The following is a 26223-nucleotide window of genomic DNA, read 5'->3' as shown; positions in this document are numbered from 1 at the left end:
TGAACACTCTTTGAAGAGTGTTAGGGATTCTAACTTTAATTTTGAAAAGCAAACATGTTTATGATACTGTCATTAAGGGAATATTTAGCTTCTGTGTGCATGTAGGGTGGGTTGAATAGTTCTGTCATTTTTTTCAGGATATGGTAACATTTCTTGATATCCTAATTAAAAGAACTTGAGAACTTGCAGCTGTTAGGACTTGTTTTAATGGCTTTGTAAAGCTTAGTATGAGGAAAACCAGGAAGATAGTCTTGCCCAGAGCCTTTAACTAGTGCAGTTCATGTAACTTACAATGAAAATTCAGGTTACCTGAACAACAGGTCCCAGAAACCTTTGATGAAAGTGAAGAGTTAAGCAAGAAGTTACAAATTGCTTTGGATTTAATTTTGAAGTTGCTGTCTTCATGCAAGAGTCCACTCCAGTTCTGGCAGCTGTAACTGACTGGAGCTTCAGGAGGCAAAACATTGATGTGCTCCTAGAAGCTGCTGACTTCCCTTTCTGAACTGCACATGGTCTTGAAGTATTCTTTTTAACAAGACTGGGATTTTGCATGAAAAAAATAAAGCAAATAATAGACATGAATGCACTGTCTATGCAGAAAGAACCCTGGTGTCTTCGTTAGAAGTTGCTGAAGTAGCTTTTATTTACCTCTGTGTATTTTTCATGTGCCTCAAAATTTGATTTATGTCCAACTTTCAAGGCCTAATCCACAAGGGGAATAGGAAGAAGAACTTGAGGAAAAAATCCAAACCCATGCTGTCTTTGAACTAATACAGTAAATAGAATTAAACAAATGCTTATAAAAGAAACCTCTGGTAAAATTCGTGCCTTTCAACTCAAGGTCATGTCTTTAAGTTACAGTAGTTGTTTCTAAAATGTTCAAACAAAAAAGTTGAGTTTACTGCTAAAGCAGTGAGTCAGTGTTACTGGGGTTTTTTGCATTTCCAGAGTAGTAGTACAGGAATTCAGGTCTCATTTACACTTGCAAATTATCAACTGGTTGAGACAACAGCAGTACTGATGCTGAATTGTCCAAATTCTACATCACCCATCTTAGTTATCAGATTCAGGAGAGCTTTTACTCTGTAATCCTGAGCAGGCTTGAGGTGGTATAATTTAGGGCAAAATGGAACAGTCAGATCCTGAGTTCACTGTCCCTAATGGTGCACTGCCCCTCCTCCTTGGCTGCACTGGCCCTGGTGATTGATGGGCCCTTTGAGCTGTTTGATCTCATGGGCATGGCAGAAAAACTCTTTTCCCTTCTTCCTCCGGCATTTGCCATTTTGGAGTAGGTATTTTGTTTGGAAATGTCTTGGCAGAAGTTTCATCAGTGTTGGGGAGCCAGCAGAGGGTGACTGCACAGCAAGGGGTAGAACAAAGCTGCTTTGCCTAAGCCAATTTAGCATCCTAAAGCACTCCTGTGAAAGACCATGAGGAATTTCAGTCCTCATTCTGATGTGGATGGTGACATTTCAGCATACAAACGTATCCTATAAAGCAAGGTGTTGGAAACCGATAGCCAAAGCATTTGAAGTTTAAGTGTGACCTAAGTGAGATGCTTCTTTGTGTTTAAAAGTTGCCTTGGTTGTCATGAAGACTTTCTATGAACTTAATTAGTTCACAAATGAGAATTCTAGACTAGTTCAGCTGCAGCAATATCTTGGCCTTTCAGCTCTCACCAGTACCAAATTGATGGTTGTAGACAACACTTTTAGGTCAAGTTTCTTTGAGAACCATCTGTCCAAGGGGTTACTTAAAAGTTTTTGGGAAGAGATGTTCCAGATTGTGTGGTAACACATGAGTGTTCTAAGGAGTGCACATTACTTATGTTTTTCTTACTTGACATTTGGAGAGGTGTGGTAAGGAACAATCTGAGTTGTAAATTACAATTTCACAGTGCTCTGCATAATGTTACATTAAACAGTTTTGTATTGCTAGACTGTAATTTCACTGAGGGATCTTTCTGGGCCAGTAAACCAGTGGAAGAAGGGAAAAGATTCTGCTATTTTGTGCTTCAGCTGTCTTTCATGTGTGTTGCATAAAGATTCTTGGGCTTGTTCTGGGCCAGAAAGACGATAGAACTAAACTGTCCCATGCCCAATGGTTCCCTTTATTAATTGTAGTCAGACCGTGACATTCCAGAGGAGATGCTGATGTTCTGCTAGTGATTTTATCAAGCTTATGTAACAACTTTATTTCAGATATATGAAGTTATATAAGTTAATCCATGCAGTGAATTACTGTAAGAGCAGCACTATTCAGGAGTTTGTAGTTCTTGCACTTTTTTACCGAGATGCACAAATGTGGCATTGGTTTCTATAGAGACACTTGTTTGGTTTCAGTGTTTGGGCCAATAGAAATGCGTGGGAATGGTTTCAGAAACAGCCATGGCCCGGTTTATGCAGCATTAATAAAATCAGTTTAGTCCTCTTTATGGCAACTGGTCATACAATGATTCTATTCTATTTTATTTTATTAAAATGTGTGGATAAAGTTTGTTAGGTAATACTTAAAACAGACTTTGCCATGCTAGTGCATGTCACATGAAGATAGATCATACCCTGTGTAGCTGTGTCTTGCTTTATTTTCTGAGTATATGAGATAGACATGAACATGGGTGTGGTCCTGGCTGTGATGAATCTCCACAGTTTTGTGTTTGAATTTAATTGGTCTGTACACATGACAATACTTCCATCCTGCCTTTGCATGTTGCCTTCAGGTCTAAGGTTTTGACCTTCCATCATTTGATACTTCTTCATGACAGGACTGTATTGACTTGGCTGAAGTACTGATGAATTTAAGCCATCCCTGGATGTAGGAAAGTCAGATTTAAATGGTCTTGAACCTCATTCAGCCAGATGGTTCTTCTCTTATGTTATTTTATGGAAAGAACTCCTATGGGTTCTTGAGGGTGGGGGTTTGTCCCTTTTTTCATAATGCAATGCCTAATCTGTGCTGCAGAGAGAAAGAGTCTGAAATAATAAACCATATGTATCACTAAGTGTAAGTCAGTCTTTAGAGCAGCCTCTCTATTCTTGCAGATTCTGAGGTGGACTTTGATCAAAGCAGGGTTCTGGTGGCACACCATTCACAGGGTATGCTGTAATACATGCACTCCAAGTATCTTGCTAATTTCGATTGCACTGGTGTCTCTAATTTACTATGTAATCCTACTGTGTTGAATTCAGAACCCAACTGTTCTAGTGCTGTGCCATTTAGACACTGAAGTCTTCAAGTAGAGTTTGAGGAAGCAGAGTAGAGAAATAACAGATATCCTTGTAAGGGGAGTAATAATAGTGGTTTTCATTTGGGTAGTTCTACTAGTAATTGATATCTGTGCATGTTAAGAATGTGTAAACTCTTCTGAAAGTGCTTTAAGCTAAGCAGGCTTCTTACTTTGTTTCCACGTGACATAACTGAAGAAGTGATGTTCTCTTCCTTTTTGGAGCTCTGCTTTGGAACATGGATATACTTCTAAAATGCAGAAACAACAACCTAGGAAACTTCAGTAAAGTGAACTGAGTCCAGAAAATTTGTTTACTTTTTCTGCTCTAGTTCATCACTTAAGTCACAGGGGATTGGCAAGTCTGTCAGGCATGGAGACCTGAGGGTCTGCAGGTGAAAAAATGCATTAAAAAGACCTTTAGGAGAATTATGGTCAATGTATTACAATGAGCTTCAGTTCATGTGTATATTGGTTACCAAAATAACCTGAGAAATTATCTTTAAGGTCTTTTCCAATCCAAGTTATTACTTAAATCTGTGATCTTTAGGTTGTCACAGACCATCTGTTAAATCACCTGCAAAGATCAAAAACCAGCTTTGAAGACACAGTTCCTTATCTTTAACATGGAAGGTGTAAAATCATTCTTCTCTTTGGCAGAATACTTGAAATGCTTTTGAGGTGAATAGTTTGGGTTTTTAGCTGAAGATACACTGACAAACTGTGACAGGAGATATACTTGTGACAAACTGGTGGCAGAGCTTCTCAGCCAAATAGTGGGTAGTCACTGACCTGAGTTGATAAGCCTGCCACTAATTTTGTTACCCTTTTTAGTTGCTAGTACTTTATTTTCCATAAACAATATTACCCATGTTCTCAAAAGAAACCAAAGTATTGTGTTGCTCAAAACCTGTGTTCAAAAGCAAAATCAAAAAGCCCCCGCAAGGTGCTGGAAAGTGAAGGTGAATTTTTGTTGTAGAAATTCTTCCTGCTACTACTGCAAACAGCTAATTGGAAAGAAAAATCAGTCTGTAGGATGCTTTCTTGCCTATTTAGTGTTGACTAAAGCACAGACAGGTAAGTGTCAGTCTGAAGCCAGTTAAGGATCCCTAATAGAGCTCTTTAATTCTTCCAGTGTAAAGCAAAAAAAAATTAAACTATCAAAAGTAGAGATTTTCATTATGATGACTGAATACTGTCTTAATTCAGCTTGTTACTTTGGAAGCCTGGATGTAGTCTGTGTTGATTTTTTTGAAATTGGCCTGTTTTCAGATTGAAACTGGCTGAATTTTTTATAGACTTGTGCCAACATAACAGGCATTATTAATGCTTCTCAGGTTATTTCTGTGCAGGTTTGTGGATAAATGACATTAATAGAAGGGAATAGTTATGAAGATAGGAAGAAAACTACTGCAGAAGGCTCTAGTAATGGGTATTTCAGATCTTCCAGATCTGAAGATGCTACTTTGTGGGAAATTGTTAATAGTTCTTTTTTAAAAGTCTGAATTTGTGTTAGGTTTTGGTGAAATGCAGATTATAAAGACAGTTTCAGTGAGACAAAGAAATTTCTTTGACTCCGAAAAATGGAGGGAAATGTTAAAATTGGTTTAAAAGTAAATAAGTAATTCAGATGACATGCTGCTTTTAATTTTATTTTCAGTGTATGCTCCGCTGAACTGACACTTTTCTTCCTAGGAAGTTGTTCCTTCCCTCTGTTCACTTGTTGTATTTGTTGTAAAACAGTCCTTAGTGTTCATGCAGTTGTCGAGATATTGAATAGAACCTATTAACAACATTAAATTATACAAATTTTTTTTTTGTCGTTGTAGGAAGAAATCTGCTTCATCTAATTCAATGCTAATTCAGTGCTGCTAATCTGCTAGTACTGTAGATTGAAAGATTGTTTTGCTGTTGCCAGGATACCCTGTAATGGGCAAGAAGCCTGAGAGAATACAAAACATTCTGATTTTTTAATTTTTTAAAAACTTTTGTGTTTAACAGGTAAGAAACTATTAAACTTCACCTACAGCAGTAGATTTAGCTTCTGCATCTATAAAGCCTTATCCTAAAGCATTCAGAAACCACTTAAATTTTAAGCTTTTCATGTCCCTGATGTTTGCTAAAGTCTCCTGGTTTCATAGGTTCACATTTACCACTTTCTAAGCTGCAGTTCCTTCTTCAGTTCAGGCTTTGTGGCCATGCCTTCCCTTTGCTTGCAGCTTTTCTCTGACTACTTTCTAGCTGGCTGATTCTAACTTGGTCTTTTAACCTACCCTGCTCTTGCACTGTCTTCTTTCTCCACCCTGCTTTGGTTTACTATGACAATCAGGGGTGTTCCTGTTCCAGACGTGCTGTTGTGGATGTTCTGTTTGTCTTACAGTGTTTTGCTTTTGTGCCAGGAAGTGTATCTGCTGCCCAAACTTTTTGAAAGAGTTTCAAAGCAAATGTGTTTGTGATCTGACATATAATAGGTATGAGTGATGTTTATAGATTAATATATTGAAGTAATACTGTCTTCTGCAATTGAATTTTTTGGTACTAAACTTAATGTTTCAGTGCAAAAGTGTCTTCTGGATAGCTATGCACTGTTGAGCTTGCATTTTCTATTGTTATGGAATCATGTCCATTTCTTAGTGTAAAGATATCTTCATTTTTGTTTTGAAGCTAATTGGAAGAATTCAGAATAGGAAAAATCTAACTGAATTCTGTGGCCAGTGAATATTTTAAATTTGTAATTGGCAGTTGATACAGAATTACTAGAAAATTATTCATCTTCTCTACTTGGGCAGGAGAGATTAGTGTCTTAATTTGTAGTTATTGCAGGTAATTAAGATCTTTATTTATTAACACTTAGTAACCTGTGGTTTGAGAGAGTGTAGGAATTGATGAGGATATAGTTGTTGCTTGGTATAAAACTGCTCTTGCAAATTCACTGCAGAGTGTAGATTTCACCTGATTTTTGTACTTCTGTTAAACAATTTTGACCTATTGAATTTTGGGGGATTGGTGTTTTGGAGCAAACTTCAGCTAGTTTGGATTTATTTACCTATTTCAGCATGTCAAAACTATTGATTATTGGGGCATTCAGTCATGGAGGGGTGTATTGCACATGATGTGTGTGTGTATATATATATATATTAGGTAGAAGGTCATAGGATGACAGAATAGTTAGGGTTGGAAGGAACTGGAGATCATCTAGTTCACCCCCTGCCAAGGCAGGGTCCCCTAGAGCAGGTGACACAGGAGCATACTCAGGTGGGGTTTGATTGTCTCCAGAAAAGGAGACTCCGTGACCTCCCTGGGCAGCCTGTTTCAGTGCTCTGTCGCCCTCAGTGTAAAGAAATTCTTCCTCTTGTTGAGGTGGAACTTTTTGTCATTTAGTTTATGGCCATTGCTCCATATCCTGTTGCTGAGCACCATGGAAAAGAGTCCAGCACCATTGTCTTGGCAGCCAGCTTAATATTTGTGTGCAGGAATGAGATGCCCTCTCAGTCTTTTCTTCTCTGGACTAAAGAGGCCCAGCTCCCACAGTCTGTACTCATAATTGATGCTGCAGACTTCGAATCCATCTCTGTGGCCTCTGTTGGACCCCTCTCCAGTAGCTCTTTTTCTTGCTTGAACCGTGCAGACTAGATGGATTATAGCACTCCACTCCAGATGGGGCCTCCCCAGGGCAGAACAGCGGGGCAGGATCACCTCCCTCCACCTGCTGGCCACACTCTTCCTGATGCACCCTAGGATACCATTATCTCTCCTGGCCACAAGGGTACACTGCTGACTCAGCCACAAATGTGTTCTTATAGTTCTCATCTAGATAGGAGTGCAGCTGGGATTCATAAATAAGGGAGACTAGCTTGATAAATAAGGGTAAAAGTTATTTCACTTTGCTTCTTAACTGTTCTGTAGCAATAGCAGGCTGCTTCCTCTCATGTCTGAGAGGGGAGTGAAAGTCCCTGCTTAATAACTTGCCTCAGTAGGAGGTGGCACCTTGTTAAAGAGTGTTAGGAGATCACTGTCTGTCTTCATAGAGTTTTCTGGCATGTTTTTCTCCCAGTCAAGAACAGACTGCCACATGGCATCTCCTGCATTTCTCTCAAGAGGATGTAGTGACCTTCTGAAAGTACAGCAGTAGTTAGCAGAGGAGCCTATGTGCTGTGAATGAGTGTGGTGTCTGGAAGGAATCCTGTCATGACACCAGGAGGTCACTGTGGCAGCAATGTGTGTGGCCAAGTATGGCCGTCCTGGGAGCTGGGGAGGCTGTGGCCTGAGAGAGGCACTCCTGTGGGAAAAGGAGGCTTAGGTAGACTGAGGGCTCCTTTTCAGGGATCCCTCCCCTGTTCCTGCTGCTCATTGGGCACGGGGACTGTCCTCTGCCTCCCCTCTTGTGCCTAAGCTTCAGCCTGCTCTTCATCCTGTGTCTGTGGTCCCCTGCATGAGACAGTGGCAGCAGTTTTGCAGGAGGGTCAGAGATCCTTGGTAATCTCCCACTCTGCAGCTCCCTGTGCCCAGCAGTGGCTGAGAAGAGGTGAAGCATCCAGAATTCCTTCTGTGAAGAAGGAAGTGCAGCCAGCCTGCACAAAGTCTCCTAGCCTTCCATTAAAGAATTGTTGGTTGATTTTGTTTCCTTTTTAGTATCTCTTCTAGTTTGTTATGCTTGTGGACTAGGAAGGAATGTGCATGGTATTAGAAGTATGTATTATTGGTGAGGTATAGGTGTTTCTATTTTCTGTTCTATTTAATTCCTGTTAATTTCAAACCATTTATTTGCTCCTTTCTCCACAGATTTTCTTTGAAACATCACTAGCTTTTTATAAATAATGAAGTATTTCTTCTTCACTAGGTCTCAAGTTTGTGATGTGAATAGGCTGTTCTGACACTGAAGAAACAGCTACATATTAGTTTGTGTTCACTTGAGACGGTTAATCTATGTGAAACTGATACTACATTTTGTTTAAGAAATGTAGCAACTGTACTGTGAGAGTTCTCCTTTATTACTGCCTTTATTTTTTTGTGAATGCAGGGTGTAATTGTAAAGTACTGTAATTAAATCTAGGGATTTTGAATACCAACTCACATCTTTCTAGCTAATAGTACTCAGTGAACCTCAGTGCTCTGATTGAAAAGAAATTTATGCCAAGTAGGTTAGGACAGGCAGCTGTAGACAGCAGATTTACAATGGGTGATACTCTGCTGAGTACAACAGGCAGTTTAAAAAGTAGCAATTAGAGTGTCTTCTGTCATTTTTGTTCACTCGTAATTCTTTTCCGCTCTGAATTTTTTTCAGACGTGCATTCATGCTTAGTTGAATAGATTGTCCACTTCCAGTGTCAAAATAAGCACTTTATAAATGTTAGGATAGTGTGTTATTACTGTCCATTGGCTGGAGAAAGGGGACCCTCTGCCCCAACTGGAATCTGACTAAACATACCTGGGTAGTAACTAGGTGAGGTTATGTGAAGCTGACAGAAGGGCATGCTTGGCATTTGAAATAAATCTCTTAATGTGTATAAAGGTCTTAGAAGATAATCTACCAATTTTTTTTCATGATAAAAGCTTAATAAATTATCTTCATCATTACTTTGGCCTTCCTTAAACTTACTTACCTACTTGGTTTTTAGGAGGCAAGGGATTCTTTGCATTGGAAATGCTTTTATCATTAAGAAGTGCAAGACCATCTTAAAATCGAGGACTCCTTTGGTGGTTGCTCTCCTTGCATACAACAACTAGGTTGGCTTTTGCTAGTTGCTGCACAGAAATTATAAATCCTGTTTTACTGAAGTTGGCTACATCACTTAAGATTTGTTTCAATTGTGGAAATATTTGTTGGTGCAAAAGTAACTGATTTTCTTTTCCATCTGTGTACTTGAACCCTATAGTAAAAAAATGTAATAGTGCACAAAGAAAAGTGACAGCTTCTGAGTTTGATTTTTTTATTATAATGCAGTGGTTGTTACCACTCTGTATGTAGCATTTCTGAGAATTTCACATACTACAGAACCTTCAGCTTGACACTGAAATGCTTAAAGTTTCTCTTGCTTGAAAAATGAAACTGGGCATTACAGTAAAATCTGTGAAGTTCCTACCTGAAGCTCTGTGTTCATGCCTTTGACATTTATGTAGTTGTCCGGTAAAGAACCTTCAACTGGTTACTGAAATCCTTCTGGTTATCCTTCTACACTGGTCTAGATGCCTATGTCTGTTTGGAGCTGCCAATACTCAACTTTCATGTGGAAATCTGAGGTACCGAGTTGGAAGGAACTCAGTGTAAAGCATCCTTCTCATGTTTGTTTAACCTCAGTATGATGCTTAAAAGTTCAACTCAAAGGAACAGCTTACTTTAGTTTTCTTATTTACTATAAAAGACTTCTGGATGCCTTAAAGACTTGTTAGTCTGTTTTGTAAAAGGTTCAGTATAGGCGACACTGTCCAAAATTAAACCATATGCTTTTCTGACTAGAATGCACATCTTAGTCTGGTAGCTTGAAAACAGGAATGTGTCTATTCAGGAAAGGTGTGTGACAGCTGCTGTCACTTGAAGCTACAGAGAGACTTTGTGATACAACTGTTACCAGCTTTTTCTGATGGAAATGCCATGTAAGCACTTGATCCTCAGAAAGAACCACTGATTAGTTACTGTTAAAAATGCTTGTGTGGTTTTCTTTCCCTGTAACAGACAGAAGATTGAATTTTCCTTCTTGGTCTGAAACAATTGTTTGTAAGGTTTATTTCTTCCATTTAGCACATAATAAAAATGAGAATTTCAGTTACCCATACGCCAGCAGTTGAAAGCAGGCTTTCTTTGCTTTGTTGAACTGCTTTTTTCTTTTCAGATTTAAGTCAAATGTTTATTACCTGGAATGCTATTCACCATTCATTCAGGGAAGAATCTGATAATAATATTAATTAAGAAAAAACAAGGCAATATTCTTCTGGATATTAGATGTTACTCAGGATCTTGAATTGGCATAAGTTGTGCATCAGCAAGTTGACGTAAACTTTCTTAAGTACTGTTTAATGAACTGGATGTCAGTCTTGCTTACTGGGAACTTCCAGAGATTATAGAAAACTAACATCTTACAAAAGACAGTCAAATACATGCAGCATCTTTACAATTTTTAACACATTTTGTCTTTCCATATCAGAGAGTTTTTAACACCATCTTGGATTATTTTGCTTCTTGTCATTTCTAATCTTGAGCGTGTCTTGTATTTGGAAGTCTTTTGTATCTTGCATTGAGTCCAAATGCCTTTTTCTGCTCTGACTGAAAATAAAGTAACATTGGGAGTAATGCATTTGAGTATTTCTGTAATAATACAGTGTATTGAGTAATACAGTGATTTTTTTGTAAATTTGCAGGTAGTGAAGTTTTGGAAGGAACACACTTGTGAGTTTAGGCAGAAGGCCTAATGCCGACTCTGTTAATGGGACTGAAATTTGAAAAAGCATGATGATGATTCAGAATTTCAGAATTAGTAGATTTTGGGAGGGAGGGTAGAACAGTAAGCTCTGAGGAAAATAGCAGTAACATGTTTTGATTTTAAAACTTCCAATCAAAACTATGCTAGGCTGATTTCAGATTACTGTCAGTAATAATGCCTAAGAAAATTCTCTTCTCTTCAGGGTTCCTGGACTTTCCTTTTGGCACAGTTTATGTTGTTTATTTTTCCTTATTTCAAAGGACCTGGGCTCCTGTTGAGAAGTGATGGAATAATCTGTGGCCGGCACCTGACATGTTGAGGGAGCAGCCCCTAAAAGAGCTTTCCTGGGAGACAGTTTGTGAAATAACGCAGTAACATGTTTGCAGTAGTACGCCTCTTTTTTTGTTATTGCTCTTTTCCACTGCTGAATTTCTCTTGAAATAACTGACTGAGAAATACATTGAAGCTACTGAAATGAGCATTAATCACCACAGAGGTCTTTACATCTGGAATTAGCATTGAAAGTAGTTAGTTATGAGGATGGTACTTTCACTGATTGGGCCAAGGAGAGGGATTTGATCTGCTTTCTAGAGGTTTAAAAATCCCAATCAAAAAATGTCCTGTGGCTTTAATAATGCACTGGTTCCACTTCCTTATAATAACTGTGTATGTAAGTTGCATTACCCACAAGCTAGTGTTGTTCATAACTGTATAAGTTGATTTAAGCTAATTTGTAAGAGCAAGTGTGTTAAACCCTGCTTGAAAGTTTACTAATGATTTTAGTACAAAATTAATTTTTCTGCTTCCTAATGATTTAATACTTGCATGGGATGTTAGATTAGTACCAGTATGGCAGTTGAATAAATCTGTACATTGCCTGATTGATTTTGTTTGAACTCTTATGTTTATAAATAGAAAGCTGTGTAATTTAGGGCCAGTTATGAATGTTACAACTTAGGAAAAAAGGTTAAGCAGAGTAAGGTGATCAGTATGTAGTGGTTAAAGCAACAATTAAAACCCTCAAAGCAATTAAAATGTCTCCATAGTGAATATACCAAGCGTTAAAATATTTAGGCTGAATACTGAAAATCTTGCTAGTAAAGAGATTGTGCACACAAAGGTTTTGCTAGGTTGATTCTGTTTCCAAGCTGCTCAAGTACTAAATTTGACACAAAGTTGTTCTAAGTAGCTGTATTGTGCATGCTGAATTAATTTTAACTTGGAAATAAGTGCTTAAATGCTACCTCTTAGTTGCAAAAGAATTGGATATTTCTATTCTAATTTTATGGGGTGTTTTGAGTGTATGACAACAGCATAGTTGGATTATTGCCTTCAAGCTTGCTTCTGTATATAGCCTACACTTTACAGAAGTGTCCTTGCTAAAATAATACTATTCCCTGAAATTCCCTGCCTTAACTACATGTCCTCACAGCTGATATTGCTAATGTACAACAGTAACTAATACATTGAATTAATCTTTCACATTTGGAAAATATTTACTAAAGAAGCAAGAGGAGTGTTTCTTTATTTCTTTGAGTGCTACTCAAAACTGCTGCTTTCAATTTTAAGGAAAGGAAAGTTTTTCTTACTGTGATCTAGTATTTCTAGTATCTCTTTTCAGTCCTTAAAATCTGCATTCATATAAGCCCAGTGAATTCCATGTCAGAGGTCAAATGTAATGTAAAAGCCCTGTTTTCAGGGCTAGAGGGAAATAAAGCATTTGTATGGAGCTTAATGAGAGGTGAAAGCAAGAATTTATTGGATATATTGTAGACTGAAATACTCTTTTCCTGGTAGCACAGTTGTCTCAGTAGCAATTGTTCAAAAGGTGTCTTGGAGAAATAGAATTACTATAGAGGTGCCAAAACATTTTATCGGAAAAGGTGAAGTTGTTCATTCTTACAGATCTGTTAGAGCCTCTTAGAGTGTTTCAGTGGTTGGAGCCACTGCCCTTGACATGTTCGTGTAACACAAACTTGGCCTTTGATATTCCTTCTCTGTCAAGTTTGTGGAGGCAGGGACAATTAGCATAGTGTTGGAATTAGCTCCTGCACTCTGAAGTGTGCTTCCTGCAAGCTAAAATTCCTTTGTTTCCTCTACCTTTATAGATGTTTTCTTCAATGGTGGGGGTGGTATTTCAGTGCAGTTATTCTCTGTCCATTTCATCTTCACCCAGCTTGATTAATTGCTGAGCAAATCGTTGTAAATCTCTGACTCAATGGATAGATTAAAAACAAAGAATGGGAAAAGCAAATTTCATACCTTTTTCTTTAATGCAAATCAGCATGTTCCTTTCATGTAAGTAAAACCTTGCCTAACTCTTACCTTTGGATGTTAAAATAATGGCTACTGCTAATATACTGTATTTCTTCTTACACAGACCAGCATGTTTTGGAAATTTGATCTCCATTCATCATCGCACATAGATACACTTCTAGAGAGAGAAGATGTAACACTGAAGGAATTGATGGATGAAGAGGATGTTCTACAGGAGTGCAAGGCTCAGAATCGCAAACTTATAGAGTTTCTGCTGAAGTCAGAATGTTTGGAAGACTTAGTTTCATTTATTATTGAAGAGCCATCTCAAGACATGGATGAAAAGATTCGATATAAGTAGGAAAACTTTTGGGATTGGGGAGATTTTGGAAGTTGGAAAGAGGACTAAATAAATCTAGTTAATTTGATAGTGTGAATCCCTGTGTGCTGGTGTATAGTACAGTATTGCTGTGTTTTAGATTAAGTATGTTTTCAAGAGGCTTCATGAAACTTTTAAGTAACTCATTCTAATATAGTTTTCAAATGGAAGCTTCTTATCCACAAATGCTTTCAAAGCCAATTCATGTCCAAAGAAGTTGCCCAAAAAAGGTCCAACGAGAACTCATGTTAAGAATGTTGTAGTTGTGATTAAGTTGTCATTAATTGAATGAGAAACCCTTTTTGAGTATTGTAACTGAATGGTTATCTTTGTTTTGTTGACTTGTAAGATGTTTTGAGGATGCCTTTTAGAAGATTTGTGGTACTCCTTGGAAGAATGTCCTTAGGGTCAAAATTCTGGATCTAAATGAAAGGGTTTTCCTTTCCAGAGTATGGCCATGACTGTTGGCTTGCTGAGAAGGTTTAAACTCAAGATCCATCTAGCAGTTTGTAGAAAAGCAGCACTTGTACTGCTTTTGGCCTATTTTAGTGTTGTTCTTACAGAAAGAATTTTTTCTTAAAATGGTGTGTTAAAATAATGTAAAATAAGCTACACTCTTAGTTGTAAATTCTCCATTTCTGGTAAACCAAGCCTCCTGTAAATGTTTCTAGTAGAGCTAGAAATTGAAGCAAATAAGAAGTCAGTACCTGAAGAAATGGATTTAACAATTAGTTTTGACATGAAAGCTTGCTCTTTCCTTCCTTAACTTCCCTCCTGGTGTTCTGTTGCTACTGAAGATTGAAGCAGGGCCCTTCTTAAATGAAAACCGAGCTTACAGGCTGAATGTGTGGTTTTATTGCTTTGTGTTAGTGTGCTACTTAAGTGTAGACCAACCCAGATCATGTACCAGGTTCTGAATTCAGAGCTGGAAGTATGAGAACTCCAAAGTATGAGTGATGGATAATTTTTTTCTTTTTCCACAGATACCCAAACATATCATGTGAGCTGCTTACATCAGATGTGTCACAGATCAATGATAGGTTGGGAGAAGAAGAATCCTTACTCCTGAAACTGTACAGCTTCCTCTTAAATGAATCTCCTCTAAACCCTCTACTGGCCAGTTTCTTCAGCAAGGTGTTAAGTATTCTTATCAGCAGAAAACCAGAACAGGTAACTACTTGCAAACTTAACAATTTAACAAGTGCTCAGATAAAGCTGTAGAACTCAGCAATTCTGCTTTAACACTACAAAATTGGGGGATAGCAGCAGAGTGAAAAGAGAACATTCGGGTTCCATCCTAGCTGAGGACACCTTTTCATTATGCACACAATTAAAATATACACTTGGATGAGTAGGATGTGTTTGATTCAGATTTGCCTGAGCTATTTATGCAATCAGTGTGTGAGTGCCTACCTTTTGGCTTAGCTTGCCTCAGTGTTTTATATGATCACATTTGCATTTATTGCTGTTAAAAGCAAATGTAAATTACTTGAATCAGTGATAGTGATTCTGACTTGGTGTGAAGAATTATTTAGAATGAGGAGAGAAACATTTGGAGTCCTTGCTCAGAAATGCTCTTGTACTCGGTGCATGGGGTCCAATACTGTGAACAGCTGCAATGACTTGACTCTCAAACCTGAGATACTGTTTGTATTAAGAGTTTTACTGTTTCGAGCTTTGCCCACTAAATAGAGACAAGACTGATTCATATCAAAAGGAAAACCTGCGTTGGATTATAAGTAGGTTATGGTCAGCAAGTTGGGTTTGAGAGGAGACCCAGGATACACTGCACGTAGTATGGATCTGCCCTGTGCCACTTCTGCTCTTCTCTGCCTGGTTTTTATTTTATCTTGTCTTGTACTGCAGGTTTTAAGTGGCAGAAGTTTTTAAGAAGTTCTCATCTATTTTGTCAGTTTGCTAGGAGAGTGAAATTAAAATTGATTGGTGTAATTTATCTTGTAAAATACATGAAGCAAATACAAGCTTACTTTTTCATTTCCAGATTGTGGATTTTTTAAAGAGGAAGCATGATTTTGTTGACCTCATTATTAAGCACATAGGGACCTCTGCTATCATGGACTTGTTGCTCAGGCTACTGACTTGCATAGAACCTCCACAGCCCCGGCAAGAAGTGCTAAATGTAAGTAAAATATCACAGAACTTTTGTCTGACAAGTGTGAACTCTAAGCTGGCCTAACTTCTGCTGGCTTTACTAAGTTTATTTCTTGAATATACTGAAAATAGGTGTATGGGGTTTTGTTTGTTTGTGGTTTTTTGTGGGTTTTTTGGTTGGTTGGTTTGTTCTTGGTTTTGGTTTTTTTTCTGAGCTGCCAATACTTTTCCGGTGAAACCCCAGTGCTGCTGGGGACAGCTTAGAACCTGAATGGCTGGTCTCTTTTGTGGTCTTTATACCTGACTTATACCTGCAGATGCAATTTAAAAATTGTTTTGGACATTACCAAACACACTTGTGGCATCAAAGTTTGTTGAAATTAGCCTAAGATTTTCTTTTTTACTATGGCTCAGAAATGCTGATTTTACTTTTTTTTTTTGCTGAAGTACTATTAATCCTTATTTAGAAGTATTACATTATGACTTGTGGCAGTTGTCTAAAGGCTACTTTCAATTGCGTGAGTTAATTTAATAAGAATTTTTCCCGAGTAAAATAATTAACATCCACAAACATTTTTACAGTGGCTGAATGAGGAGAGAATTATCCAGCGACTTGTGGAAATCGTACACCCATCTCAAGATGAAGATGTAAGTATAGGTGTGATGATGCCTTGGAGTGGCTACCTAAAACAGAGGCTAGACAGAGAATAACGTGGGTGTTTATTAAAGGCCTTGAACAGATGCACTTTGGGCAGTGCAGGAGCCTCACAGAGGCTACACCCAGGATGGAAGATGGTCATGAGTTTTCTCAGACAGATGTGTTTGGTCTGTTTGCATATCTGAGGTTAATTGTCCAATTATAGCTTCAGGTAATGAAGTCACATTGCCCTGGTTTGCTTCTCCCCCTGGATTCACTTGCGTTTGTACTTTTTGGGCCTGAGGCTGTGATGGTGACTTTGGTTCTCAGGCCTGGAAAGATGGTTTTGTCTGACCAAACTGTGAAGAGAGCTTACTAACATTCTATATGAAGTTCAGAGCTACACACTGATGTAGTACAGGATCTGAAAAATACTAAAGCTAAAACTTGAGGCATCACTGGTACTCTCCTGAGTCTATCTGTTCAGCTGTACAACATAGTGTTAGAACTTCTACTGTTTTCTGCTTGCTTTTTTCAGTAAGCTGATTTCAGTATTAAGCATTTAGGTTATTTTAGGAAGGTTGTATGGTTTCGTTCACCTTCCTGCCCCCTTTTTGAGATCCATATTGAAGATAGGGCATACTTGAAGTTGTTGGAAGATTCAGCTCTCATGTTTTGCCACCTTAATATTGGAAATAGATTCTTACCTCATGCTTCAAGGTGGTTGTTTTTGGTTTTTTTTTTTTAAGAGTTAGTTTTGGCATAAAGCTCCTACCTGAATGTTTTTTGGGTAGGAGAGCTCTTGTCCATGTTGAAGCTTTCACCTTTTCTAACTGAAGAATTAGAGTCCAGCATGTTGTTGTTCTTGTAGTGAAAAGTGCTGGTTTTTTTGTTTCAGAGGCATTCAAATGCATCACAGTCACTCTGTGAAATTATTCGTCTAAGCAGAGACCAGATGCTACAAGTACAGAACAGTTCAGAACCAGATCCACTGCTTGCAAGTTTAGAGAAGTAAGTTGGTTTGAATTTTTGGTTTTATTCTCACTTCATAAGAAACTAGTTTTTAATTTTTGATCTTGAAAACCTTCAGAAATGGCGAGCTCTTTTCAGGTGAATTTTCTTGACTGCCCATCTTTTGTTTGTGTAATGAAAAAGAACTTGGCAAGTAAGCAGAGCACACCTACAGGATTTTCTAGTGGAGAATGTGGGAGAGGATTTGGCTCATTAAATTATTTCCTGTGCTGCCCAATTGAATGGTATCTTACATCTGGAGGTCAGCTTGATACTGTGCGGACTAAATACAGGAGACTTCAGCTTTGTTCTGTTACTTGTTTTAAGTTAATTGAAGTATATGTTTCTGCCAGAAAAGATTCTCCTGTATTCCCTTCTCCCTTTTTGATGTAGGCAAATGGTAGTTATTTCTGCTAACAGCTGTATCCTGAAGTGGTTTCATCTGTTGCTAATGCTTTTCTTTTCAGACAAGAAATCATAGAGCAGCTTCTGTCCAATATTTTTCATAAAGAAAAAAATGAATCTGCAATAGTCAGTGCAATCCAAATCCTATTGACCTTACTTGAGACAAGACGACAGACGTAAGTTATTATTTCACTTGGTTTATGCCTGCAGTAGGTAATACCTTCCTTGTGCTTGTGACCTGTTGCAGCTGAAGGAGTAAAAATGCAAATCAAGTGATTATGGTTGGCATAACTACACTTGCACCAAATGGTCTTTCTGGAGCTTTTTCTAGAGGCTAGTATGAGTACCAATAGACACATCAGACTACAGTTCATCAGTTTGTTTCTGGATACAGGGAATAGATTAAATATGTATAGTGCAGTGACATAATATTGACATTTTTAAAAGTTATTTGTAATGTTATTGCAACTTCATGGGGAGAAACTGCTGAACAGATCTCTCTGGTATATTCAACTTACGTTGTTTCAAATAGATACATGAAGCTCTTTAAATGCTTCAATGAAGTAAATAGTAATGTAATTTTTAATCTCAAAACTATTTTGGAGATTTCAAGCACAATAAACCTAGAAATAGTAGGGTTTGGGAAAATCTCTTGTTCAACCATTACATCACACTGAATTTTTATTTGTGTGTAACCCTGTGTTTTTGCATTTTTTCCTCTTTGTTATTTTCACACCCTTTCAGAACTGTTACATACCTCAGAGATGTTTTACAACCAGTTTTGGTACTAATTGTCAATTTTGCTTATGTGCATTTTAGATTTGAAGGCCATATAGACATCTGTCCTCCAGGCATGAGCAATTCCACATATTCTGTCAACAAAACTGTTTTAGAAGCCATAAAAGCACGACTTTCATCCTTCCATGAGCTCCTGCTTGAGCCTCCAAAAGTAAGTGAAATGTTGTGCTAACAAATTAATTGAAGCAAAACTCACCATGAGTCTGTTTTAGGCAGATTATAACAAACAAAACCCAGTCTGACAACTTTCAGGCAAGCACCCAGGCTACTTTGTAGCCTGTTGTGAGCTTTGGCCCAGGCAAACAGTAATAATGAACAGCAATGTTTTGTGCTTTTCCAGCACAAACTTTGTTTAATTAGCAAAGTAACCTTGGAGCAATTATTTCTTTCTAAAAGCAGCAAAAAGAGATTTGCTGTATATGCTCAAGGGAGGTCCTATTTTCTGCTTGGAAATCCAGTCTGGTTAGGAAACACGGACTGACTGTAGGTGCTGCAGTTGTTTGGAACTTGGGAATGGCCCACATTAGGCTTGTGTGATTCTCTTGACTTTCTTAGAGCCCAGGTAAATTAGCTCCATGACACATCCCTGCACTCTAAGCAGAACTCTTAAATTCCTTGGGCTTTTTAACTGATTTAAGCAACTTACCCATGTCATGCTCTTGCCAAAGATAAAAAAATGTGTAAATGGGGGGTTTACCTGTGATCCATTTGTATTTTCTACTCATATTTTCACTGGCAGAATTTCAGCTGGAGCACCTCACGCTGAACTGGGTGCTGTCGATTTTAACAGAGAAATGAACATGAAATTGTTTTTAAATATATGAAATTCAGGTTGCTGAAGCATTGTAATATATTTAGACTATCCACCTAGCTGTTCTGTGTATATTGTAGTATTGTAGAATACAGCTGGATTAATGAGTGAGAATTATTTCTGAGAAACTATCTCCTAATTCCTGTCAAGGTTGAGTAGACTTCATCTACTTTGAGATCCTGTCTGTAGCTAGCAATCATTTTTTAACCAAGTTGTTGCTTTCATGTGACCGGTTTTAGTGCTTCCAGTCTGTGAAATTAAAATAAGGTACAGTATTTGGAATTAAAAATAGGGTTTTTTTGCAGGATTAAGGTAAGACAGTCACTCAAGGACTAAATAAATCTGTTTTTAAGCACTGTTCAAGTAATTGTATGTGGTAATGATAAGCTGATTTTCTTAAAAGATACTTTAATTTATGTATTAAATTTTTTTGTTTTTCAGAAAAGTGTCATGAAGACAACCTGGGGTGTACTGGATCCACCTGTAGGAAACACACGTTTAAATGTGATTAGATTAATATCTAGCCTTTTACAGATAAATACAAGCAGTGTGAATCAGGAGCTTATAGAACTTAACAGCATAGGAGTAATACTGGTAAGAGCTTTATGCTGTCGTCTTTATTTTTATGGATTGCTGTTAAGATCTTGTTTGCTTTTCTGACTCTGCAGGTAACTTTCCAGTCTAACTTATTTTCCGTCCTGACTTTTCAACATCTTTGTATTGTGATGTCTGTTGGTTTAAGAACTCTTAATACTGGATTTTACTGTTAATCAGTTTGAGGTCAGCATTTTCCTATGACCACTTGAATAGTTTTTACTTGCTACACCTTCATAAATACATGAAGTAGTTTTCTTAATTAGCTTATTTTCAACTGGATGTCCTTGAGTTTTCAGCCATGTCAAGGCTTCATTGCTATTTTCATTTTTTCCTTAAGTTGTTCCCTCAAAGCCCTTTTTTCTCACTTAATATATGACCTACAAAATGGTATCTCAGCAGTGTCCTGTAAAGGAACAGTTGTTCTTGGTAGCTTGTACTCCTTCAAACCTCAAAGCAAGGTGGTGTACAACAAACTCGGTTACCTATCTCACTGCTATTTGCTAATGTGAACATATACTTTTGAGTACTTCCCACTATAGCAGATGTATTCATTGTGTTTAGGTTCACTCAAGAAATCCAAATGTTGGTTGATTAAAAATAACTAGCAGCTCATGCTGCACTTAAGTTAGTTACTGAATAACAATATGTAAACTTCTAAGTTGGCAGTTGCAAGCTTGAAGTGTAAATATCTTCTCTTCCCTGATTTTAGTCCAAAACTCCTTTTTCCTGTGAATGATTAATACAGTATGATTGAAATGTTTTCATCTCAAATTTTCTTCACAATTGAGTTTGCAGATAGGTACTAACACTGTAGCTGAAGTTTTTCCTAGATCCATTGTCTAAGGGAACATACAGACTATGAACGCTTGCATGTTCTTGTGAATAGATTACTGTAAACAAAGTTCAGTGAGGTTTGAACACACTTTTCTGTTGCAGGTTTTACTTAAGGAAAAAAAGTAATTGTAGCCATAGAAACCTCAGTGTTTCAAGCTGTTTGCTGAAACAGCACGTTTTACTGGGCAGACTTGACTTAGAAAAAGTTATGGGAGAATGTCATTAGTTTAGGAGGACTGAAGATAGATTGAAGACCTTTAGCTGTACTTTGAATGAGACTAACATTCATATTGTTCAATACTGTTTTAATCATTGCATATATTTTCAGAACTCATTACACTTTACCAGTGATAGCAATAATTTGAATTTTGTAATGAGTAGCCTAAAACAACTGGGCTCCACAAAAATCTTTCCTGTGTTTAAGAGAACAGATGGGGAGAAGCAGGACTAAATGGATGCTGTTTATTGTATCTCAGCCTCAGTATTTGTCTTGTGCTTTATTAATAATCTTAAACTGCTTCTAGACTAATTGAGGTAATCTGAGGTAAATTTCATAAGGAATCTCACTGAAGTGAGGAGCACATTTATAAAAGGATATTATAGGTACTAGGAGGGTTAACTGAACTCAGAAAAGTCGAAGGGCTTCTGAGGTCATAAATAACACTTGCTGACTCTGGGACTTTCTGGGCTGCAGCTGGCAGAAGGAATATAAGTGGGGAGCATTGTTTCTCCCTGTCTTCATAGTCTGAAAGTGCATTACTGGTGACCCCTGCAATAAATCTGCTTAGTTGCATTCTTGTTCTGATCCAGTGAGGTATTCCTTGTGTTCACATGATGGCAAGCACAAAAGTTACTGGTTTTGTGGGTCACAGATTTTCTCTTGTACAATAATATTTAGTGTAAAACTTAAAAGATTTCTTCCAGTGTAGTCATTCAAATGATTAGGTGGGGGAGACTATTGGTTATGTTTAATGAAAAGATCTTGGTTTGTGTAAACCTCGGTGAATTTGTTTTTCAGGACATGTTTTTTAAGTATACGTGGAATAACTTTTTGCATACTCAAGTAGAAATATGTATTGCATTGATTCTTGCAAGTCCTCTTGAAAACACAGAAAATGGCACAATTACAGATCAGGAGTCCAGTGGGGACAATCTCTTACTGAAACATGTAAGTTGTGTTTTCCGAGTCTCTTGAATTTTCCTGTTTCCATGCAGTTAATTTTATATAAAATGCACCCCAGATTTATTTAATGTATAGAATAAAAAAGAATGTCTTTCTGGTTTTACTTAAAATGTTAGTTCAGGGTGTTAACCCTGAAACTGCCATAGAGTAAGTTTTGTTCTGCTCCAAAGTGAGCATGGTGAAGAGGTGCAAGTATTTATTTTCCCTGAAGTTTCTCCTATTTTTAAGGCTTAAAATTGCTATTTCAGTAGCTTTATGCTACTACAACTACTCAGCACTTGGAAAGAGGAGTAGAATTTATACAGGTTTAGCTTTTAGGTTTCAGGTTATGATCTGACTGTTGGGCTTTCAACCCTTTTATGAAAGTATGTATCCTGAATGTGAAATTAATAGTCTTGCAGACTTTAATATCAACTGTAAAATGCATAAATAGTGTTCCATTTTACTGCTACTAATCATATATATATATATATATACTGCTTTTTTGACAGCTCTTCCTTAAGTGCCGATTAATAGAAAGAATACTTGAAGCGTGGGAGATGAATGAGAAGAAACAGTGAGTAATTAGTTTCCTCATTCCCTGCAATTGTCTAAATAAGACTTGAGTTGTGAAATGAATGTATAACCAATTCATAAGTGATCTAGCCAGTTGTAAAATCATTTGTATGTTAATATTAGGGTTAAAGCTTTCTCTTGTACTTTTTGGTAGCATTCTAATTCTTTTTCCTGTGATCATTTGAATGACAAGTTGTCATTCTTGCCATGTATAAGATATGTGTGTAAGATTACTGTGATCTTTAAAATTCACCCACATTCCAGTACAGAAGTGTACTGTTAGTTTTGAGGGGACAGGAGATACTTTTCCTCAGTAAGCAGTTGAGAATTACTTGTGAACACATCAAAGCATATCACATACTGGGGAGCATCAGACTCCTAAATGGTAAAAGCCAATTCCTCAGCAATGGAAGATCTTCTAAAATTACGTATTTGAAAGGATGTAGCCTTCAAGTGGCTAACATTGTCTGAAACGGTTTTTGTAGCAGGAGAAAAAAATCCTCAGTCGTCACCTGAGGTGGTAAAATATTCTCATGGAGGCCAAATAATTTTAACTCTGGAGATATTGAACAGTAAATGTTAGTTCTGACCTGTCAAAATATTGAATTAACTAGCTGGGCAAGTGCTGCTGGTTTGATGGAATGTTGAGACAGTTCCACTCCCCAAAACATTCCTGTTCCGATCTTAAGTGAATCAGATAGTAAATAAATGAGTAATGTAATTGACCTGAAAATAAAGATGGTGAAAAGGGAGGGTAATAAAAAAAGGAGTGTGCTGAATTTAACTGTAGAAAACATGCTCTCTTGAATGTCTTCCATTTTATATCAATTCTCCTGAGGTTATGGAGAATTGCCGGCTTTACTGGCAGTTAGGTTCTCATAGGAGAGAAATATGAAAAGTTTTCTCTGTAATTCCAACCTAAAATTTACATTTTACTTGGATAAGACTGTTCACGATCCAGTGCTAACCATACGAATGATTTAATTAAATATTAATCTCACGTTTGGGAATACTAATGAAGAAAATAGTGTTTGAGACCTTCAGTAGTGCTTTTATCTGGAAACAGACTTGCAATGAATTCACTCCTTTATCCACTTTTGTACAGGTGTGGCTCCAACTGTAAAAGATAAATCTTTAAGGGTACTTTTAACTTAGCTGTTTCAGGAAATGGGTATTTTTTAGTCCTTTTGTGTTCTATCACTTAATGTTATTTCAAGCAGCGCTAGAAGCTCAAGGGTGACTGATTTCTGCTGGTAAAAATCTGACATAGTAAAAGTTGTTTGGTTCTCTGGGATTAATGAGCATTTGCTAACAAAAGATACAGTTGTTTTCCAGACTTTCTGGCTAGGCAATGACAAGTCAGTCTTGTTTGTCAAATAGAAGCACTCTGTGTCATACCCTGTATTAGAAACTATAACCTTTGCTGTTATCACATGCTGCTTGTTTTGAAGGTGCCTGTTACCTAAGCAAGCTGTAAACAGTGTGGTAGTTTACTCAAGATATCTTGCAGAGACATAATTTCAGTTACCTCATGTACTAGATGATGATGATGATGGAAAATAAAATCATGTGATCTATGTTTGCATAACATAAGGTACTTCATGAGCTGCTGTCACTTTACAAAGTTTTCAGTCATGAGAGGTTTGTCTAGCTGGGTGAGGGAGGTCTTGGTTTTTATTCAAAACACAAAACCTTAAACTGATGCAGCAAAAGTTTGGTTGGCTTGCTGCCAAATGCTCAAGAATCATTTGGAGCTGGACCTCTCATGATGGCTATTTGGTCAGATTTTGAATGGTTCCAACTGGTGGTAGTAGGTGTTCAGAGCACTGTTCTAACATCTGCTAATTCCTGTTTCTGCAGAGCAATTCTGTGTGAAATACTTAAATGACTTTGTAATTTTAGCTTTGGTAAGCATGTAAATGTTTTTCCTAAACTTCAGGAAAGCAATGACCCTAACTTAAATGGGTATGCTACATGTAATGCTAAGAAGCCCTGAAATACTAAGGCATACTTAAGAATGCTTTGCCCTTTTGATCATAGACTGAAAACTGAGGGAATATTTGGTGTTTTGGGGTTTTGCAAAATACTCTCAGCAACAGAAATTTCCTAAAAGCTCTGAATCAATTGCTAATTCTGTCATTATTTTGCTAATACACATTTTGCTTTCTACACAAGCAGTACAAATGCTTGTATGTCCTTCTTGGTATTTTATGTGCTTGTTAAGTCTCCTAAACTGACTCAGTGAAGTCAAACCGGTTGATACTTTAAATTCTTAAGTATTTTTGTGAACCTGTGGTTTTAGGATGCAGCTCTAACTTAAGAACCCCAGTTCATTTCTCTTGTGTGGCATCTTGACTCTGGCAATGTTTTACAACAACATCAGAGTTGCTCTGAGTTCCGCAGTTGAGCTCTCGGTCTCTTGCAGGGCTGAAGGAGGAAGAAGGCACGGCTACATGGGTCACCTGACAAGGATAGCAAACTGCATTGTGCACAGTACAGATAAGGGGCCAAACAGCACACTAGTCCAGCAGCTCATCAAAGGTATTCATTCATGGTCTTAACTTTATCTTCAGGGCTTTCATTATCAAATGCTGAGGAAATTAAGCAAATTTAAATTAGAAGGCAACCGTTAAATTCAAGAAGAAAATGATTGGATTACTTCTGAAACATTCAATTTAAAGCAATCATCATTAAACAAATGCTTAAGTGTTTTCATTTCAAACATTGTTAAAGCTCCATGAAATAGATGCAAAGAGGTGCTGATCTGCTTAATATGGACTTGTTTGCTAGGTGGAGTTACATTTATGGGTTCAGGAGGATGTATATATTCCTACCTGCATTTTTGGTAGAGAAGGAAAAAAATACTTGAAAATTAAGTGATGCTTTGTTGTTGGTAGTTTCTGATTGGTTTGATTTTTTTGGTTTCCTACGCTAGAACTTCCAGAGGAGGTCAGAGAGCGATGGGAAACATTCTGCACAAGCTCTTTAGGAGAAACCAACAAGAGGAATACAGTGGATCTGGTAAGTAGTGATGGGTAAGGTATGAAAATTGCTGCTCCTTTACTTGGACAGTTTCTTTTTGTCAGCAGCTTTGTCAGTCTTCCAAAATCCAGTGTACTTGTAAGGAGTCCGTCTAGCTGCTGAGCTTGGAACGGATAATTCGATAATTCTTTGGTTTACTTTTCAACTAAAGCCATATCATTAATATGTATGCAGGCATAATGCAGATGATCAGCTTTTAATAGCTAACTGGCTCATTACCTAGTGTAGCTAATCTGCAAGGAGGAGGGTTTCTTTACCTCTTCAAGGTAAAGAAAAGGTAAAGAAGGTACTTCTTTCAAGGTAGTGTTCTTGAAAACTCCTGCCTGCTTGAGAGTACAAACTAAAAGTGCAGGAGCTGGTGTTGATTGCTTTATCTACAGGATGTTAATGATCCAGTACAAGTTTAATAGAAGACTGCTACCTGCATTCCACTGCCTGTGTTATTGACCTTGCTTAAGTAATTGTACTTACTGTTGTGCACCTGCCACATTTCTTCTGCATGCAGCTGTAGCAATTACACTTTTGGAAAAACACTTAGTAGTAGAGGAGGTTTGTGTAGTCATGTTAAAAATACAGTCTAAGAGTAATCACTTGGAGACTTTAATAAGCAGAGGCAGTTTCTGATGTCAGCAGACCAATTAATGAATTTTATTTTACCTGACTTCTCCAGAAATGCATTGCTTCGCATGTGGCTTCATTAACTTGTGCTAGTCCTGTGTTATTTGGACTATAATTGTTTAATTTGCTATTTCAACATAAGTATTAACTGGAGCATGGATGTTAACAGGTGTCAATAGAAGCAATAGGAAATTCATCTAAAACTCTGCAACTTGTGAACAGGACCAAAAGATGTATATAAGGCATTTTTCTTCAGCCTATGAATGAAGTGTGTACAGACTGCAGATGAATGTTATTTTTTCTCTGGGTAGAAACTATTTCTTGTTCAAGACCAAGAGAAGGAT

General features: G+C 37.4%; 1 protein-coding gene across 5 annotated transcripts in view; it reads left to right on the top strand.

The window, feature by feature from the left end:
- PPP6R3 (protein phosphatase 6 regulatory subunit 3) overlaps positions 1–26223 on the top strand; it is a 52766-nt gene that overhangs the window by 8731 nt on the left and 17812 nt on the right. For 2 of the 5 annotated variants that reach the window (XM_083863441.1, XM_083863437.1), the window contains exons 2-15: positions 5053–5224; positions 10902–11029; positions 13022–13254; positions 14260–14446; positions 15279–15416; positions 15971–16036; positions 16924–17036; positions 17504–17617; positions 18261–18390; positions 19492–19644; positions 21500–21649; positions 22156–22220; positions 24645–24760; positions 25155–25240. In XM_083863441.1, coding sequence (XP_083719567.1) covers positions 11018–11029; positions 13022–13254; positions 14260–14446; positions 15279–15416; positions 15971–16036; positions 16924–17036; positions 17504–17617; positions 18261–18390; positions 19492–19644; positions 21500–21649; positions 22156–22220; positions 24645–24760; positions 25155–25240 — 1563 coding nt within the window. In that variant the 5' untranslated portion in view covers positions 5053–5224; positions 10902–11017. The remainder of the gene's footprint in view (positions 1–5052; positions 5225–10901; positions 11030–13021; positions 13255–14259; positions 14447–15278; positions 15417–15970; positions 16037–16923; positions 17037–17503; positions 17618–18260; positions 18391–19491; positions 19645–21499; positions 21650–22155; positions 22221–24644; positions 24761–25154; positions 25241–26223) is intronic. The other 3 variants (XM_083863439.1, XM_083863438.1, XM_083863440.1) reach the window with 3 other exon arrangements.

Source organism: Zosterops lateralis (assembly GCF_965231275.1).
Source record: "Zosterops lateralis genome assembly, chromosome: 6".
Lineage (NCBI taxonomy): Eukaryota > Metazoa > Chordata > Aves > Passeriformes > Zosteropidae > Zosterops > Zosterops lateralis.
Note: the sequence above shows the minus strand (reverse complement) of the source record. Positions and strands in the feature narration are given on the sequence as shown.